This window comes from Fusarium venenatum, assembly GCF_020744135.1.
Source record: "Fusarium venenatum strain MPI-CAGE-CH-0201 chromosome Unknown EDB82scaffold_3, whole genome shotgun sequence".
NCBI lineage: Eukaryota > Fungi > Ascomycota > Sordariomycetes > Hypocreales > Nectriaceae > Fusarium > Fusarium venenatum.
Genome location: NW_027072131.1, coordinates 1,372,769 through 1,392,369, shown reverse-complemented (window position 1 = coordinate 1,392,369; position 19,601 = coordinate 1,372,769). Strand labels below are relative to the sequence as shown.

The 19,601-nt window shown below is 47.7% G+C and overlaps 3 protein-coding genes across 3 annotated transcripts; all 3 read right to left on the bottom strand.

Annotated features, from left to right (window-relative positions):
- Positions 1-3,005: 3,005 nt before the first annotated feature.
- On the bottom strand, positions 3,006-4,390 carry EDB82DRAFT_546503 (velvet factor-domain-containing protein; the record flags this gene model as incomplete). Its single annotated transcript, XM_025726672.2, has 2 exons — positions 3,006-3,035; positions 3,158-4,390. 2 exons carry the CDS (start codon positions 4,388-4,390, stop codon positions 3,006-3,008), a joined length of 1,263 nt encoding a protein of 420 aa, XP_025581215.2.
- Positions 4,391-9,892: 5,502 nt separating this feature from the next.
- EDB82DRAFT_213154 (uncharacterized protein) lies at positions 9,893-11,582 on the bottom strand. The gene is made up of 2 exons (XM_025726670.2): positions 10,717-11,582; positions 9,893-10,661 (listed from the first exon to the last, which is right to left on the bottom strand). Exons 1-2 carry the CDS (start codon positions 11,194-11,196, stop codon positions 10,068-10,070), a joined length of 1,074 nt encoding a protein of 357 aa, XP_025581213.2. The 5' UTR covers positions 11,197-11,582; the 3' UTR covers positions 9,893-10,067.
- Positions 11,583-14,271: 2,689 nt separating this feature from the next.
- On the bottom strand, positions 14,272-18,791 carry EDB82DRAFT_213117 (P-loop containing nucleoside triphosphate hydrolase protein). The gene is made up of 4 exons (XM_025726669.2): positions 16,792-18,791; positions 16,175-16,741; positions 15,328-16,113; positions 14,272-15,275 (listed from the first exon to the last, which is right to left on the bottom strand). The coding sequence occupies exons 1-4, from the start codon at positions 18,602-18,604 to the stop codon at positions 14,398-14,400; spliced, it is 4,044 nt and encodes a 1,347-aa protein (XP_025581212.1). The 5' UTR covers positions 18,605-18,791; the 3' UTR covers positions 14,272-14,397.
- Between the last annotated feature and the right edge of the window lie 810 nt (positions 18,792-19,601).

Below are 19,601 nucleotides of genomic sequence, written 5' to 3'. Positions count from 1 at the left end.
GAGGGAATATATATAGATAGATACCAAGCGCTTTCACTCTTGATTGTAAATACGGTACAGATGTCTTGAATGAGTGTCTATATCCCCTTGTGAGTTACGTATGAGTTTCGATAACCGTCAAGAAATGTTAGATCTGTACACTGGAACGTGATAAGGCACATAGTACAGTGGCAACTACAATGAATAGAACATGTTCCTAGTTACGGGCTTGGCATCGAGTGTCTTGACTTAAGTGGCTGAGTGCAGCCGACGTCCTCGACAGGAGGCTCGGCGGTTTGATGCGGTTTTGTTCATATCTTTAGTTGTACGAAATGTGTTGTGTTGGAGCTGCATATATTACTTATTTCGTTTCTCCGACTACGTGCCTCGGTGAGGTCCTTTCAAGGTGATTGCTTTTTGTATTTCATGATCACCATTATGCATAACTGTCTTGGAAAACAAGACAGCATAACAACGAATATGCAAAAGGTAGCTTTGTAATCTTCTTCCCCTATTCTTCATTCTCGCATCACCACACATGAAGCCCTTGGTGTTTCTTAAGGCCTATATCGGCAGGTCGGCTGGGTGGGCGATAGTAACGACGCCACCAACAGGCCAAGACATTTGCCTCCAGAACAGCATACAGAGCCCTTATATGGACGGGTTGACTTAAACCGAGACATAATTGGACCACTGACGTGCACGTATCAAGTTTCCTGCATGTCTGTATGCATGTGCATATCACTCAATGCGCATACAAGCCACAGAAGCCTCTTGATGCCGTTTCCGACGTCTTGCCCCACGATTCAAGATGCACGGGGGTAGACTCTCGTGCGGTGCATATGCAGTCATGGCCTGATAGTAAATCTCTCTGGGAGATCCTCATTTCTGACACAATATTGGAGATATATGTATAGATACATCCTGTTCAAGTATAGAAGAGTGCAGCAAAATAGCGCTTCGCGCCAAGAAGCAAATTGAAGTTGCAGTCTGGTCTGAGACAACCACTCTGGAAAGAGACTCGTACGACGTGGCAATCGGGCTTATTACGAAATATACATTTCTCCGGAGACATGCGACTTGGTCATGTGGATTCAAGGGGAACTGACTTTCTCTTGCGAGTTGAGTGCCATTTCTGGTCTGTGAGGCCAGATGGGGTTGATCACCCCTCCCTGTAAAGTATCAATCTGACACATTTTTTCTTCCAAAACCGAAAGGAGTTCCTTTTGTAAAGTCTGTGGAGGGTATCATCGAGATGCCTTAACCGCATGGTAGTTTCTTGACGTCCGGTATATCTTAGAGGATTTCAACTTATGCCGGGCTTTGCTTAGCCGAACAACCAGCGTAGTTCTTAGAAAGCCTTCCTTGATCGACCGGGCCTCTTGTGTCTGCATGTCGCTCGTGCACCAATCAATGTAGAAAGGATTGGAATGTTGCAGTATGATATGATCGTTCACATTTCGACTCAGTTGTTCTCCGCAATCGGCCGAGGGCTGCGGCCTGCGTCAAAAGCAATTCACTCGCAAGACTCCCCTTCTTTTGGTTGTCAGGCAGTTAACGGGTTGGATCTTCAATAACGTAGAGCATGTCGCTTATTCTGGTACGACTTGCAGATCTCCGAGATCTACAATTGGTCAGTAACAGCGTCAATTATTCGCTTCCCCATTTTCTTTCTGATACCTTGAAGACAAAATAAAATGAGGCTATTGAGCTCCCTTACCTCGCACTAGTATCTGTATCAGCGTCAATTATCGCTCATGAACGTTGGTCGGAGGAGCAGTTCGAGTGGTTCACTTGCCCCTTGAATGGACCAAGATATAAACTAAATTGGGTTAGTTGATCATGAGAATGCAGGTATCGTGGGAATAATCAGAACTGTTGCCAAGAGACTCTAAGGGATGCTGATTCGTCGCCTTGCTGTGTCTTGTGTAACCAGATGGGACCCTTGCTTGTCTGACTGGGTAGCTAGGCTACCTTTCCCCTAGGCGAAAACATCCATCTCCACGCTAAGTTAGTTGCCGATCAACTTAAAGTAGGGTAGTATTGTGGTTGCCAACCACCAGGATATCCTCTCGTCTAGTCTCCCTACCTCCTTCTTTGTTGGGCGAGGTCAGTGAGCTTGAGAGGGTTGAAAATAGCCCCGTTGACTTACAAAAGCCACCAGTGACACCTTGTACCCTTCTGATCGAGTGTATTTCTGTTATGCACATGCAAGTGTGAGTTATGATACTGACATGTCATGTCCAACGACTTATGTACCTCGTTTTTTGTCTTAAATGTATTCTGTTCGTGGACGAACGAGGAAGTCGATTCTCCATATTTTCATCCGCAGCGGCCGTGGAATGTAATTTTATTCCGTAATCCCATATACCAAAGACTTTGCCTTCCCCTCTCGCATCATGGACTTCACGCTGTCTTCAACTTCATGCCCAAGCACTGCAGGTTGCTGGCATATACGAATAGGATCCAATCGCATCACAAGGTGAATGTCTCCCAGACAACTTGCTCCCACAAATCTCGCTACATTCGGTTGTTGGCTGTTGAGTCGCATGTGGATGCCAATATCTTATTGTCACGGCTGTTTCCAGGGTTTTCTTGCGTGATCATTCGCCCAAAACTTGGACCAACAGCTAAAATGAGGAGTACTCTAGTCTCCCTACAACGGTATGAAACACACGGGGAATGCTCCAATTAGATAGTCCCGTGGTCTTGTAACCGGTCGAGGGCCTACTGGGGTAACATACTTTCTTGGATTGGAGTCGGCAACCCAAGGGAGCCAACTCGGTAAGGAGCACAAACACTCATTCGGGGGTTAGGGTTGAGAGAGGACAGTTAAGGAGGCAGTCGCCTGAGCACTAGCCCTTTCTTCCACCATAGACGTAAAAGGCACACGACCCTTGCCAGCAAATAGAATACCATTATTTTATCCAAGAAGTGCCTTGCTGGTACAAAGTAAGCCCGTTGCATGATGAGCGTACCCGATTCTTAATTCTAGAACGCGATATAGAAACACCGAGGCAGCATCATTAATTTAGAAAACGCCATATTGCCCCAGCCTTGGTCGTGTATGCATGGCATGTACTGCCCCTATAATATCAAATAACGCCGCATATATCACATAGTATACCTATTGTCGTGTGGAGCGCCGCCGTCTCTTGCTTTGTGCCGCCATCTCGACTTCGTCATCTCCCTCGCTTGAATCGTCATGGCTTCTAGCATTCTTGGATCGATCATTCCCTTTCTTAATGGAAATGAGGCATCCTTGCTCTTTGAGCCGTCTCGTTAGTTTCGTGCTCGCTTGCATGCCTGGGAAGTCCTTTGCTGTGTAGACCGTGAAAACTTCACTTGTAACTGCAGCAAGGTTGGGACAACGTTTTACTTCTGCTGCGCGACCAGGATCGACTTTGACCATGCTGAATTTGAGTCGAAACGACCCTGGAGTCCTGCAAGATAAATCCCCAAAGCAGAAAAAAGTTCCTTCTTCGCCGTGCTCATCTTTGCCAACAAAGGAACCGGCCACTAACGATCCCATAAGTCTACGCTGTTGCCGATACTCCTCAGGCATGAAAGATGCGTCACGGGCACCTGTCTCATCGATGATAGAGCAGCTCATAACATAATGGGGGTATCGTAGATGTTGGGAAATTTCGTCTTTGCTAAGGCTTGGAGCCTCGATGAGAAGTTGAATGATTGGAGGGGGGTCAATAACTCTTCGGTCCCTTTCGCCAAAGCCACACGACCTAGCCGCCAACGGTTGTTGTCGTATTTTAAGACTGTATGAGATGCCAGATGGTTGTGTGCTACCATGCATGGGTCCCCCGCTACTTCGACCAGAAGCAACAAGACCCGATATTCTCATATGATCCGGTCGTGTTTCGGTAGGAGACATCATAGGACTGGCCAGATCATGTGGTCCACTGACAGTTGAAGCTCTTGGGTCGAACCGATAACCCGTAAAATGCGGAAGCTGCACATCGCTTGTTGCTATGGGCTGACCATTTGCCAATGAATATGGCTGCTCCCCTGACGCTGAGTGCGACAGTGAAGGGCGATTCGAGCGATGATCTTGCCCGTTGCCCAATCTGTCGTGATAATCGGCCATGTTGCTAGCAGAATAGTGGGAGTGTACCCCGAGCGGCGGCGGGGGGTATGGATGTTGCGGAATAGAGCTCTGCATGTCAACCAACTGATAGGCATGGCCAGTCCTTGGGTGTTGCTCGGGATGGATCTGAGAAGGGCGACGGTTTTCAGGTGCACCGCCGTTATAGCTTGCCGGATGGTGTAGCTGGTGTTCATACTGGTGTTCATACGGAGGCACGGATTGAGGATGTACTGGGCCTCGAGGACCGTGATACGTGCCCGGGGCCCAGCTCGTGACAGTTGTGTATGGTAGAGGCATGGCTTCCGACATGATCTGGGTGCTCGCTGGTGGTCGTAGTGAGATCTAGGCGGTACTCACGCCTTTAAGAAACATAGACGTCGTGGGGGTCGGAGAGGACTATTATGAAGTTATAAGTGTGGTAAGAAGAGTGCTAGCTGTCGAACTTATTAGCTTCGTGGAGGTCGGTGGCGGCTCAGATCGCTTGCGTCGATGGTGAACTTACATAGACCAGGTACCCCATACAAGCCCTTCTGCAATGTCCAATGAGGACGTAGGATGGTTCAAGCCAGAAAAGACAAAAGACAGGAAGGGCCCAGCACGTCGCCCACCACTTCCAGGGAGCCGGCTGTAAGACGGAATGCGGGCGGTTCCACTGTGTGGGCGATGGAGGGGAGTGGCAGCTAGATTGGCACTGTACCTAGAGGTGACATGAGACGGATCTATCGAGTAAATGTACGAGGCCGTCTGTCTAGAGAAATGCTATTGACTGAGATAAATCAAAGTCTTTATGTGAGACAGGCACATCAACGGGGGATACCGGGGTTACTGGGAATGTTGATAAGCACACGACGATGCCTGGCAACAAGAAGAAAAAAGAATGAGAAAAAAAAAACGAAAGAAAGAGGCGACACGACGCACGCTGCAGTGCAGTAAGCGCCTGGAAGGTATAGTGATGTAGGATTGAGATGCCGTGGGCAACCGGAGTTTTGCGGTGTACAATATGGAGAAACAAAGTGGGCGAGTCGTGACCACCACCCACACCCACAGAGAACCGGATTTGGTCTATGCCGAGCCTGAGCAAGCCTGCAGCAGAGATATGACAGTCCAGAACAGGACCTGTAGATAGGACACCACGTACAGGCCAATCTGATAATGACAAGAGGCGAGTCTAGCGCAGGTAGATGCGAGGACTACAAAAAAAAAGAAATTACTCGCTGCTCATGAACCAGACGTGACGAGATGTATAACCAGCAACGCCGTCAGATCGCAGCCACGAACAAAAATGGCTCGAAGCCAAGGGTTTCAGACGGTTGAGGCGGACACCACGTAGAAGTGAGTGAACTTTAAATATAGTTAATATTGCTTTGAGGTGTCGGATGAGGACTAATGGCGGCAGAGCTGAGTTTGTCGATCTGGTGACGATAGCGACCTGAGTGAAGAACAGTCGACGCCGGTCAAGTGAGTCTGAAAGCAATGCTCTGTAAGCCCGAGCCGCAGATATGATTCGATATATGGATTAAAGAACGGTAGTTGTTAATTATGGACAATGACTTAAGGGAAGGGGGGGGGGGGGGACGGCAGGGGGGACGGTATCTAACAAGGTACACAAGGGCTTATTAGACAATTTCGAAGCAGTACCTGGTAGAGAAACTTGCCCTGGGCATGGAATACCACTTGCATCGTCTTAGCCTCTTTGTTCTCGGACCACAGCCAATATCAGGTACGAACAGACAATAAGCATACCTGTGTATGTCGCAAGGGAAAGCAACAAAACATGTGAGTGGCTGGATAGAGCAAAGCAGAACATTAGCGAAGACGATACTGGACCACAAAGTACCTGCTGTATCTTCTGGGTTGCGTGCGCAGGCACGCTAAGCATGCAGTAACGAGTCCAGGATGTTGAACGTCCTACAGAGTGACGGCGCAGATGCGAGGCGAGTGTTCTGTAAGGACCGTACTACAAGTAGACACGGTAGGGTATCCGTAGGTGACCTAAGATGGGTATCTGTGGACCCGGGCGGGTCGATCATCGAAAAGAGATACCTACCATCTGACATTCAGAAACACTCAAAAGCTAACAGCACAATGATCAACCAAGCTACCATGGCGATAGCTTAAGTAAAGAACAGATCTGAATCTAGGTAATGATTCGGAGGGAAAAGTGAGAGATGAGATCCACTACCTCCATCTCATAGGTACTTACTTACCTTAAGGTAGAGAGAGATCTGTGCTCATTGCATAGAAGGCTAGAAGGGTCGGTAGGTATTACCTGCCTTCACAAACAGAAACAGGCGATTCGTAATGTGATGTTCTTTCCTGTATTCCACTCTCGCCTGCGTGTCAGGTAACTGGGAAGGGAGACCTCATCTCCTTCCTTACCTAGACGTAAGTAACTTGCTGAGACCGTCACTTGCATCTCACTACCTAACCGCCACTGGACTAGGTAGTCGTTGTGTAGACAATACCTGCGAGCTCAATCTCGCAGTAGCTCCTTCGTGTCTAATTAAGGCACTTAGCAAAGCTAACCCAAAGGTTATCTTGTGCTGGCCTCAGCTTGGAAGCCATTGACAGGACTAACTAAAAGCCGATGGCAGCTGTCAACTGCCATCTGTCACGCGCGTCCGTATCATCACACCCGGGTTGACTTCTATTGATGTCGGTCTCTGATCTGCGATGTCCACGGATCATTTCCTCTGAAATGGCAAATTACAGTAGAGTGCAGCACTAACACTGAAACCTTCTAGCCGAACTGATAGAGACGTCCAAAAAGAGACAGTGCAGTTCTTGTCTTATGCAGTCACGTCCTATTATGGTTCTACTAAAAAAAAACTACGATCGGTACTTTGATCGCCAAGTTTAGGTACGGATACTTGTTGGCTGTTAGGCGCTCAAAACTGGCGTCAACGCCACCGCGTTTATTGTACTTGCCATGGGCCACCCATACCCAAATGGCTACAGGATACTTGGTCCTCGCTCAATGCAACCGTTACTTTGTCTTGCGTTCCGTGCCGTTTCGTCAACGGGAGCAGCGTTGATTGTCGATTGGCACATCTGCACATCTGTACAGGAGTTTCTCCCACAAACTTGGCTCTCTCAAAAACCCCAATGGAGATGAGGGAGGCTCGCAAATTCCACGGCGGGGCCTGTGATGCCAGGAGTGCGTATGACGATGCGACTTTATATCCGGCGTATATCTTTCACAACATAGCGTTCTAAAGAAACAACATCAGGATCCTCTCTCTATCACCTTTCCAATGTTGCACCGAACATAATCGTGGTGCCACAATTTTGCTTTTTAGCTAAAGTACTTGTCAGCTCTTTGCAACTAATTTCATTTCTGACTCGTGTCAAGTCGCCTTCCAGTTTCCCTGGGCATCGCCCACGATTTTCAACATACAGTACGGGTACCGCACAAGTGTGGACTATAGCGGTACGATGTTCGATGTCCGCTCGATTCGCGAGATGCTCCCCATGAACCCGGAGCCTGGGTGAACAACCAGACAACCAGCCAAATGCCACCATACATTGGGTATTTGGTTAGTTAGCTACGCACCCTTTCTCACATTTAGTTAAGTCACTAACTAGCCTACAACTTGATTCGTTAAGATACGGAAATGGGTGCCCTTTTCGCGCACTCTGTTCTGACTGGCAAACGACTCGGGCCCCAACTTACCTAGAGTCTATGACATGTCATGTTGTTGAGTCTTATGTCCGGGTACAGATACCCTATGATTCAATTGATATGGGGCGCGTATGAAAGCTCGCTTTGTCGCTTTGCCGCTTTGCCGTTCTGCGCTACGTCTGTTACCGCCAGTCCACAACCAAATTCCGATACTCGCTTGTAGTTTGGAATCGCCCATCAGGCGCTGCGTCATAATCGTCATGACAGCATATACTCACACAGATATTCACTATTTGCCTGTAGTCACTGTTCGATGGTAATTCGTATGCTTAGAGAATACACAAATTCATCAACTCACATCGAGATACATTGCCACACAGTCTTACTTGGATTGTTTGCTAACAAGCCGAATCACATTGGATTCTGAACGCCTCCTTGCATGAATGCGCCATCCAGTTCCATGGCCTTGGATCGGCTATGTGTACTGTGCGCAGACCCCTATGTTGTTGCCGCGGCCTGAGCTCTTTTCTTGGCTACGTTTCACGACATCGGGAATGTCACTCTGACCCAGCCTGCTGGTTTGCATTGCAATGTGTATTTTGGAGATTTGCCCAACAGCTGAGGGTTGCCTTTGGTCAACATGTATTCAGCATGTAGTGCTCCCTCATGCTGGAAGCGCGACAGTCTTCAGGTTGCTAATCAAGCCTGTCCAAAGATGATCACACTGGCTGATAAATAGAAACAATTAAAGATAGATGTTCTATTTGTCTTGAAGAAAAAAAAAACTAGTGATCTGAAAACGATTGTCCCAGAAGTTCAACACAACAATAACAGACGAAACCAACACTCGACAGCATGAACTATGGATCGCTTGCCACGAGGGATCGGGTAAATTATACCCGCTTGACATAAACTCTAAAACCCAATTTTAAGTTTAAACTACTGTAAGAAGACCTGAGCGCTAATCGCATTGGGCTCATTACAGTTTGTATCGACATCGGTAGATGTTAACTGAATACGCAATTGACGTCAGGTTGAAGCTTGTCACCTACGCCAGATGTCAGATTAGGATACGTCAGGTTAAATTTGATCAAGTTCAAGGGCGGCCGGTCTACGTCAATCGCTCAAGTTAAAGTGTTGGAGGACAATTGCGGTTGTTGGGCTTGGTTATCTCGAAAGGTACTGGTAGACCATAGACAACTTCGGGATGGGCTTACTGTGAGTCTGAACATGCCATGCCAGAGTTGATCAGAATCCTGATTCAAGAAAAGACTATTCTTCCACCTCCTGATCTAATTGAACCTTTGAGGAATGACCGAATGAATACACACCTTGAGCAAGATGACTGATATCCATCGACTTTGGAGTCATCTTGACCCAGTACTGTTCTGGTCTATCCTTTGATGATGGCTTGGACGTCACATGAGACCTATTGCAGTCCCAGTATGTCACGAAAGATTCAGTAGGTTGGCTATCAATCAAGAACTTGCCTCTTCTTTCCTGAACTTGGCATCACATCTATCACGGTATGCAGTACAGGTCGGAAGAGAAGACGACAACTGCGATAAGAAGTACAAACCATGAGATGAGATGAGCTTCGGCACGACGGCAATGTAACAGTCAAACTTCTCATGCAACAAATCACAGTCATTGGCGTAATAACGATTTAACAGATACTTTTGATATCGTTCTTATACTCCATTGCCTATGTTCTACATAAATCCTTTTCCTCAAGCTTCATAGGAATGAATCATGCTCGTTGTGCAGACAATTGGCCATCGATATGTTCCATCATCATATCTCCCTCCTCCTACACAGAGAACCAAGTCCTTCTATTCCACGATTTTTCGTTGGTATTCCTGCCGCTCCTCAAAAGTTTCCCAGTCTGTCTATCATGTCCCAGGCACAACCACATACCCGCCCAAAAACCCGATGTAACCAATAAATGCCGCTGTGAAGAAACTCCGGGCTGTGCTCGCTTTTTTCTTTCTAAAATCAAAACCAATCCTTTCTAGAACCCAGTGAAAGAAGGTGCCAAGTAGATTATGGCAAAAAAGGGGGAGGGAAGGACGGAAGGCGTATATCCTTCGTCGAAAATTAAATTATAGGTTGTAATATGGCAGAGCGAATCTGCCTCTATAACCGATGGCTTAGTTGTCCAAGCCATATTGGTGAAAGAGAAGAAAAAGAATTAAAGGATTCGAGGGTATCAAGTCATAAAATATGCCAAGTTGCGATCGTGAAAAAAGGCACAAATCCTAGGCATGTAGAATTTGCAGTCGTAACGTATTAAAACAAAACCGATTAAGAAATCGGCCGAAAAATATAATTGCGGTTGAAATGTCGTTGCACAGGATTGGTGTTCTATAACACAGCATTGAATAATGCAACGCTGGCGAGAGTGAGTGTCAACCCAACCCAAGAAGGGGCAAATGCGTGTGCAACGCTGGTTTCCTCTGGGGGTAGGGTGCTGTTGACGAAATCTGGACCGCAAAGAGTGTTGACTTGTCGAGCTGCATCCTCGTAGGTAAGGGCGACGGGTTGTGAACGATCTTCGGAGGCGGCGTGATAGATGTTCATGGTCTCTTGGGTGCAGAAGCCGCATGAAGGGTTGGTACTACCAGGCAGAGTGAGGTTGTAGGGGAGATAGTAGAAGTAGGCGTTGGCGGCGGTTGTGGTGTTTGTAACAGCGTTGGCGTAGCAGTACATGTCGTCCTTGGGAGTCTGCAGGCAGGTAGCCTTGTACATGACCTCATATGATTTCAAGCCGTTTAGAAACTGCTTGACGATGCTGTTGCCAGATTCCATCTCGCTCTTGCAGTTCTCAGATGTTGTGAGGTTGCGTGCTGCGGAATCGAAGAAGTCGGTGCAGTACGTGACATTGGCTGCGCAGGTTGCATCAAGAACTCGTACGATACTAAGGAGTTGCCTTTGAGCTTCAAAGAAGCCACGAGATGTCTGAGGCATTGTTAGAACTTGTGATCCCACAAGCTTCCGTCAATTCTCAACTTACCTGGATCATCATTGAGAGTGGGTAGCATGTTTCGTAGGAAGGATCGGAGAGAACACTGTCGAGGAAGGCGGGACAGTTGCTATCGGATGTAGTTGAAAGTTCGGCGGCCAAGTTTCCGTCAAAGGCTTCGGGCAAAGGCGTACTCGTTGAGACGGCGGTTTTGGCGGCACGCTGAATGGAAACAGTGGTAGGCTTGGATCCACTCGCAGTTTTGGAGGGAACTATGGTGTTAACAATCTCATCTTCTTCGTCTTCATCTTTGCTTGATTCCTTGCGTCGGTATAGCCCTGATCGTTTGATGGATGGTATACGATGTCGGTGTCGAAGTGAAGACGATGTCTCAGGTCTCGCTAGAACTGTGGAGGTAAGACATGCCAGTAGCAAGAAAAGCGCCAAGGCTATCCTTAAGCGAGGCGCGGGGGAATTTAATAGTCTGGGTCGAATTTGGGCCGTTGAGGCAGGTCGTGATGTTGAAGCCATGATAGCGAGCGAGAGGGCGGCGTCGGCCGTGGAGAAGTCTGGGCGGATTTTGTTTATGTACAGATACTGCGTCAATGGTGACAGTGACGAGGCTGTACAAGGGTCAAGTGAATTGGCAGCACAGACAATAACAAGATTGAATGTGTTTCACTTGGATGGACCCGGAATGACACAAAACAAGGAAGCGTAGTGTCAGAGCAGAAGTTGATGATGAAGCAGAAACTGCAGCAGATGCTACAAGCAAAAGAAAGAAAAGACAGTATTAAGTGAGTTAAGTAATAGTTGACGGGTATTTGTTTGTTTTATTAGTGTTGTCGTTGTTGCATTGCGTTTCCAGTAGTGGCCGAGCAGTAGCGATTGGATAGATAAATGAGAGTTGGTTGTGGGTTCATGCGAGGCCCAAACGGTCGAGAACGAGTGTGATGCAGTGCTTGAAGTAGCAATTGCGAGATTGGATTGGTGACCAGGGGGGGTTGAAGTGAGATGAGATGAATTGGATGGCCCGAGAATTGGTTGTTATTAGGTAGATACCTTTGATAGGTAGGTGTTCTAGACGGTCGAGGCTTACACGTAGTTATTGGATAGCGTACGGTAAGGTTGCAGTGACTTCGGTAAAGAGGAAAAGTCGCAGTGCCAAGACAGAATTATCGATTGGGGAAAAAAACGAGTGACTGATTGCTAAAGATGCAATTGATGTTGAAAAACGATTGTCGAAAAAGGAGTGTGTGAGTAGGTTCAACGTTGGAGGATGGGCTGTAACGGTTTGGCGGGTCTAGAAACGAGTGATCGACGCGACCTGAGGCTCAATTGTAACATGAACCCTTTCAGCTAAAGGAACGGCAAGGCAAAGAAGCGCAAAAAAGGAAAGGAAAAGAAGAGGAAGAAGGAAAACAAGAGGGCGATCTCACCACTTGATTAGAGATTGAATTGAGTGGAGAGAAGCCTAGAGAAATTGACAGGGGATAATCAATAGTGACTCCCACCATAAGGTTAAGTTGGAGGGGGGCTCCGGGGGTCTTACCTTGCTTGTAATGGTTGATGCTACCCCGTCCATAACACTTGGGAAGAAAAAAAATATTCATTGGAATAGGACAAGGATAATTAAACCCTCCTCTGAGGCTTGCAGTAGTGGCTGTTTAGCGTGACGGTTTATTGATTGAAATCCCAGTATGGCCTATGTTTGTACGTGTGTTACGTAGTAAACCTACAGTGCATTACAGTGACTACTTGATGCTATTGGTAATCATGAGAGGGCCATTGACAAAGGATTGCGTGTCAATGGTTCGTTGGAGGTGAGAACTATTGGTCTGAATGGTGTTGCTGCAATATCACGACCATGGACCACAGAAGACCACTCCAACTAAACATCTACCATGGATCCAATCCTCAATGTTTCATGCCGGCCCGTTTACCGGTGCTCTAGGGAGCCCATTCTCCGAACGGCACTGCATTGCATACGCATACCTGCAGCTACATCACATTCTACCTTGATCTCTCTAGCATATTCCCCGGGTTACACACGGTTAAGCCATCACTCGTCAGTCAGACCATGTTCCTAGCATACGTATACCGCTAGCTATAATACCGACACCTAAGAGAATGACCGGACCTTGATACGTAGGCGAACGAACCGTAAGAAACCGAAAAAGGGGAGGGGAGCCCGGTTTGGACAGGCCAATTTCGCTTCTCAATGGCGGACCAGCCACCATAGGTAGCATCTGTTGGCATAGCCACAAAAATAGCATCCGTCAAGTTGATAATCCATACTGGTCATCTTTTCACTACACCTAGCTAGGTAATCACCTCATTCCAGTTGAGCTTTAACTCATACGGTATAGTTACTCGGGTCAGTTGAACGCCGATGCATGTAACGCAACCTGCATCATTCTCACCGTTTCGTTTCGATCCCTCACGTTTCGTTTCTTTGAAGTTGACGGTGACAGTGGCAGTGGTTCTCAGCTTCAGGCCAACAATACACTGGAACTATACTTACTTGACGGTTGTTCAGGTGAGAACGGCATCAAACCATCACCTCTACTGACTAACTATTAGGTAGACTAAATATCCACTGGATCCATGAAGCTTGCTTCTCGCGTACCTTGCAGAATTGATGGCTTCCCGTTTAATTTCCTTGCTTCTACCCAATCACAAACCCCTTTCCCCTGCCAAGAGATCCCTTCCTGGCCTAGGCTAAACTAGATACAAGCTGGACTAAACTCTGATGCGATAATTAATATTAACATTTTACACGCGACTTTCGTTACTGATCCTTGATTCGATGCTCATAGTAGCTGAAGAGTTTATTCAATATCATTTACTGTCTCTTCATCAAATTCCACGACCAAGACAAAAAAACCCTCATTCTTTTTCAGCCGCGTGGCATCGGAGAGACAATCCAAAGACAATGTCTAAAACACTCGGTGACCCTCATCACCAAATTCACCGTTATCCCCGCTAAACCGTTCAACCCAAGAGAGGCCGCGTCTACCGCAGTCTTCTACTGACCAGCACTAACCTGAATAGCTAACTTCTGTCACTATCCGTTGCTCTCTCTGTATCGACCCGTTCAGCCATTATCGTCGTTTAAATGTTGTGTTACCATTTCCACGACATTGTCCTACAACCAACAAACTCAACCTATCGAGTATCTCAGCTGTCATGGTCGAGACCAATTCTTCATTCCCTGCTGTGACGATCAATGCTCCTTTTGGCTGCCTCTCCCTGTCTTCCATGTGTTTTGGAGAGTACATCAACCTAAGGCATCTTGAATGTCATTACAGTATCTGCAAGACAAAATAGTTCATTCGAATAATGTTGTCTTAGAATAGTTCCTAGGTAGATTGTTTTTGTCTTCTTGAATTCCATGATCGAGATTTCTGTCATGTATCCCTTGAATTCGACACGCGATAGCCATGTGGCGGGCGCTCTATCACATCGAGACCTTGACATCGATCGACAATCAGAGTATAACAGTTGGATATTTATAGTCTTGGTGATACGAAGAGAGTTGATTGATCAGATGTTATACATCAGGTATTATAAACAGTAATAAGCGAATAGATACCTCCTATGACTCCTTCTAAAGAGAAGGGCATATCATTTCATCTTTTGACATCAAGTTGTCGCCCCAACGCCAATGCAATGCATGCAAGTCTCACAAAAAAATTCTCCCAAATAAAACACATGTCTCTCCCTCTCTTTCTACCTCTGCTTCTCGAGGCTCTGCAAGTTGACCAACTCTGCGTAACGACCATTCTTCTTCATCAGCTCTGTATGTGTTCCTTGTTCCACAATACGACCCTGGTCGAACACGTAGATAATATCAGCCTTCTGGATAGTACTGAGACGATGCGCCACGGCAATGGTGGTTCGACCCTTAGCCGCCTTGTCCAACGCTGCCTGTACCACCTTCTCAGACTCAGAATCGAGGGCTGATGTCGCCTCGTCAAGGAGCAGGATCTTGGGGTCACGAATCAGAGCGCGTGCAATGGCGATTCGCTGCTTCTGGCCACCAGACAGCAGCGCACCCTTGCTACCAACTATAGTGTTGAAACCCTCGGGGAGTGACACAATAAAATCGTAAATGTTGGCCTCGCGGCATGCAAATTCCAGGTCTGCGTCCGTGACATCCTCGCGGGGAGTACCCAGAAGAATGTTTTCCTTAATGGTTCCTTGGTATAATGTAGGTTCCTGACTAACGAGTGCAATGTGTGATCGGTAGTCGTTGATGTTGAGGGTGCTGATCTCGTGGTTGTCAATGTAGACACCACCAGAGAGGGGGTCATAGAATCGCTCTAATAGTGCAATCGTAGTACTCTTTCCACAACCAGAAGCTCCGACAAGGGCGATGTACTGTCCAGGCCGCACTGTCAGGTTAAGTCCACGCAGAACGGGCTGTTCCGGTCTTGTTGGGTAACGGAAGTGGACATCGCGGAACTCAAGAGTGCCCTCGACCTCAGGTAGGCGCTCACCCTTGTCTGACCACGTGTCGACAATGGGCTGTCTGTCAAATAGCTTCTTGAGTTCTCCAGCTGAGTGATGGGCTTTGCCCATATCAGGAGCGAAACTGAAGATGGTACCTAACTCGAGATTAGTATTTTGAAATCCTGGAATATCCGGGAGGACTCTTACCAGCTGATTGAGCACCGAAAATGATCGACATGAAGCAGAGGAAGAACTGGAACATGGTGTATTCAAGCTTTCCGATGAGGGTGCCACCATACCAGAAGCCCAGCGCGAAACAGGCGAACAGAAGAGATTGGGACGCGGCGTAAAGCAGAGATGACTTGAGAACAGATATCAAACTTCTTCTTTGTTGCACAGCAAGTGATTGCTTGTACTGGTTCAGGACATCCTCCTCTCGTGTCAGGGCTGCCACGGTTCGGATTGCAGAAATAGCCTCAGAAGCGAAACTAGCCGACGAGTCATAGGCGGCCTTGGAACGACGCTGAAAGTGTGCAAGCATCCAGAAACGGAAGAAACCACATCCCAAAAGGACAGGAATAGTTGAGATACACACAAGTGAGAGCTTCCAGCCGATGGCCAGAGAGACAACCATTGCAGAAACAAGGGTGGTGACAACCATCAACAACGTTCCGAGAGTAACGCCACTCAGGCCAGCAACGTGGGTTGTTTCAGTAGAGAGGAATGAGGTAAGCGCACCCGCGGTGTTCTCATCACGGTCAAAGAAGGCCACATCCTGGCGAAGCATGGTCCTGAAAGCGCGATCTCGAACTCGATGCACCAGTCGCTCAGAGCATCGAGCGAACAAGACACCCTGGATGACAAACGCGAAGAACTGAACAAAGGCAAGCATGAGATACATAGCACTCCAAAAGTCGGAGTCTTTCTTAATAGAGTGGCGGTTCTCTTCGGTTATAGGTTGAGACAAGGTGACAATTTGCTTGGCAAAGAAGACTGAATCAATGTTAGCCACGTCACGAGATACATCTTGAGGAACAAAAAGACTTCGACTTACCAGCTTGTGTAGGGTTGCCTCCACCGCAAACAGCAGAGAAGACGAGACCGATGACCATGAGCTTCCACTCCGTTGTGTTGAAAGAAGCAACAAGCTTAACCAGAGTCCACATGCCGTATTCCCGTTCGTCCTCGGCCTTGCGACCTTGGAGAGCCACGCTAGAAGCGGATTTCGAGGTGGTAGTGCGGTTCAACTTGGCGGCGATATCATCATTAGGGTCGGCGAGTGTCGCAGTTGCTCTCTCGCTGGTCATCTTGCGCATAAGCTCGACTTCTTCTTCATCGATGGCAGCTTGCTCCTCGGCAGTCATTTCCTCTGCAGCAGCGATATTCTGAGCCGAGACGAGCTTGTAGTAGGCAGCCTTCTTCTCAAGAAGTTCGTTGTGAGTACCCTGCTCCACGATGCGACCTTCGGACATAACGACAATGTTGTGAGCATCTCTGATGGTAGACAGACGATGAGCAATGGTGATAGTAGTGCGACCTTCGGCAGCGTTTTCCAGAGCAGCTTGAACCACACCCTCAGATTTGGTGTCCAGAGCGGATGTAGCTTCGTCAAGGAGCAGAACTATGACCAGGTTAGTTAATACTCAATTGGCAATGGGATTAGAAACTCACTCTTAGGGTCAGAAACAACGGCACGAGCAATAGCAATTCGCTGCTTTTGGCCACCAGAAAGGAGGAAACCTCGCTCTCCAACATTTGTTTCGTAACCTTCAGGCAGGGCAGATACAAAGTCGTGGGCGTTGGCCTTCTTGGCTGCTTCAATAACCAGTTCGCGCTGCTTTTCTTCACTTGCACTTTCGTGAGCAGTGCCAATCAAACCGTGACGAATGTTGTTGAAAATGGTAGTACCAAAGAGTGTGGGCTCCTGGCTGACGAGAGCCATTTGCTGACGCAGCCATCGGAGGTTAAGCTTGGAGATATCGTGTCCGTCCAAGTAAACAGTGCCCTGAACAGGGTCGTAGAAGCGTTCAACCAATCCAACGATGGTACTCTTGCCAGAACCGGATGCGCCAACCAGAGCAGTGACCTTACCGGCAGGAATATCGAGGGTCACATCTTGCATAACAGTAACTTCTGGTCGAGAAGGGTAGATGTGCTTGATGTTGGAAAGTCTAATAGAGCCCTCGATATGATCAAGCTTCTGGCCCTTGTCACTGGACGAGTCAAGCGGGGATTGTCGGTCGATGGTGTTGAAGATCTTGGCAGCAGCCGCAACAGCGTTTGTAAACGCCTGAACATTAGGGGCAACATTACCCAGGTTGAAAGCACCGATCATTGTCGCCATCAAAATTGTCAGGATGTTGGAGAGGCTGGTTTCGTTGTCGACAAGCATCTTACTGCCCTGCCAGAAAGCCAGACCATAGTTAAGGTAGAGAACCAGCATCATTCCGGCGATCATGCAGGCAATAGCAGACTTGACACGGAAACCAAAAAACTCGGCATTCTTGAGATGGGCGTCGTATTGGCGAGCCAGACGCTCCTGGGTTCCAAAAGCGACGGCGTTGCGAATAGAGCTGATGACTTCATCCGCAAGACTACCACCATGGGCATAAGCTTCCAAGCTCTGTTTGTTGTACTTGAGGATAAAAGTAGATCCACCCCCCATGTTGAGGAGAAGAGCAATGACGGTTGAGAAGAGAATCAGAGTCAACTTCCAGTATTTGATGAATCCAATGACAAAGGCTGAGACGAATGTCGCAACAGCCGCAAGAGTGAGGGAGACCTTTTCGGAGATACCATCTTGGATGAGATTGGTATCGGATGTGATTCGAGTAGTAACTTCTCCAGCGCCGAGTTTGTCGAAGAAACCAATGTTCTGGCGCAAGCAGCTTTCCAGGTAGTGTTCACGAATCTTGGCAGAGATGTGCTCGCCGCTGTAAATGAAGCCACAAGTAGAGATGTACACCACGATAAACTCGCCGATACCGAGGTACACAAAGTACAAGACAAATTCGACTAGCTTGTCATTGAAAGCACCGGAGCTCAGACTTCGGTTCACAAAGTAGTCCTGGAAGACGCCTTGGAGGTTACCAAAGACAACGGTCATAAGAGGAAGCGCAGCACCGCCAGCAATAGAGCAGATACTGGAGATTACAATAATAATGATGTCGTTGCGGGAGGCGTATCGGTACAAAACAGCGACACCCTGCTTGACTTCTGGGCTAACAACTTGGCGTCGCAAGACCTCGGCTTCGTCTGATGGCAAGTGTTTGTATGGATCTTGGTCGGAATCGGTTTTTGGAGGAACGACAATTGCCGAATCTGCTTTCTTTAGGTTCAGCTTTTCATCTTCGGGGTCGGTCGAGTTTGGCTTGTCTGAGCGGACTGCATCTTGTTCAGTTGAGCCGCTGCGACTTGAGGATGATGGTCGCGAAGGGTTGCTGCTGCTGGTCGCAGCAGCAGTCTTTTCCGACAATTCTGCCATGGCGATTATGTTTTTATTCTTCTTAAACCAGAGCGAGTTTTTGGTAAATTTCGAGTTTTAAGGGGTGGCAAACACCCTTGGGTGAATTGGCGACACCAGTATCGGTAGGCGTAATAGACAGTTCGAGGTCGCTGCTGTTAAAGGTGTGTCGGTCGTTTCGTTTGGATGGAGGTCGGTTGGTTAGAAACAGATCCAAGTTTGGAAAAGGTGTTGTTCATGTAGTGTTCATTATACGACTAGCAGTGAACCTCAGGTAGTCAGGTCAGAGCATAGCAAAGCCAAGACGTGTTTGAGAGTTGAGAGCACCAACGATTTATTTAAATAACTTGCCCCAAGACAAGACAAGACGAACCAAGACCGTCGAGTCGGACTGCCTTAGCGTACCTTGTTGTCGGACGGAATACAAAAAGAGGACCGGGAATACCTGGTCTCCCCACTACTAGATGCAGCAAATACGCTACCATGCGCCGCTGGCTGTGCGGTATCTAACAGACCCATGAAAGATTTTATGGGCCTAGAGTGTACTGTAACGTACAGGAGGTCCTCTATACTTCTGATGAAGCCCGTAAGCCGGAGCGGACTTTGGATCTTTCCCATTGTCTTGGTTGTCCGCAGATCGATCTGTTTCCCGGTGGACAATTTATGACTGTACACGCGTACCTAGTGACTATTTGAGTCATCTCACCGAGCATATTTGTCTCTCTTGGTTGTCACTCAGTGTCTTGTAATATTGGTTCGGGTTTGTGCAGCAGTCCGACAACCCGTAATTCAACAGATATTTTAGAGGATCATCTCAGCCTAGAGCGTCAGGTCGGAGCCAAATAAAGGACTCTGCACTTTGAATCCTGCGCTTACATCCTTTTCTCCACTTGGATTTGAATCTCCTGCCTCTTTCCTACCAAGCGGCTAATGCTGATCCTTGTACTGCGGCGTTCGAAACGTTTTCCTTATTTGGGTAAAAACCCCCCGGATATCTCGCGATTGGCCCCTCGCTTTC

Excerpts from the sequence above, each read along its gene's own strand:
- EDB82DRAFT_213154 (XM_025726670.2), bottom strand. The coding sequence starts at position 11,196 with ATGGCTTCAACATCACGACCTGCCTCAACGGCCCAAATTCGACCCAGA. Across the intron at positions 10,662-10,716 it reads CACTCTCAATGATGATCCAG|ACATCTCGTGGCTTCTTTGA; the intron begins GTAAGTTGAGAA and ends ACAATGCCTCAG.
- EDB82DRAFT_213117 (XM_025726669.2), bottom strand. The coding sequence starts at position 18,604 with ATGGCAGAATTGTCGGAAAAGACTGCTGCTGCGACCAGCAGCAGCAAC. Across the intron at positions 16,742-16,791 it reads CGTTGTTTCTGACCCTAAGA|TTCTGCTCCTTGACGAAGCT; the intron begins GTGAGTTTCTAA and ends ACCTGGTCATAG. Across the intron at positions 16,114-16,174 it reads AGGCAACCCTACACAAGCTG|TCTTCTTTGCCAAGCAAATT; the intron begins GTAAGTCGAAGT and ends ACATTGATTCAG.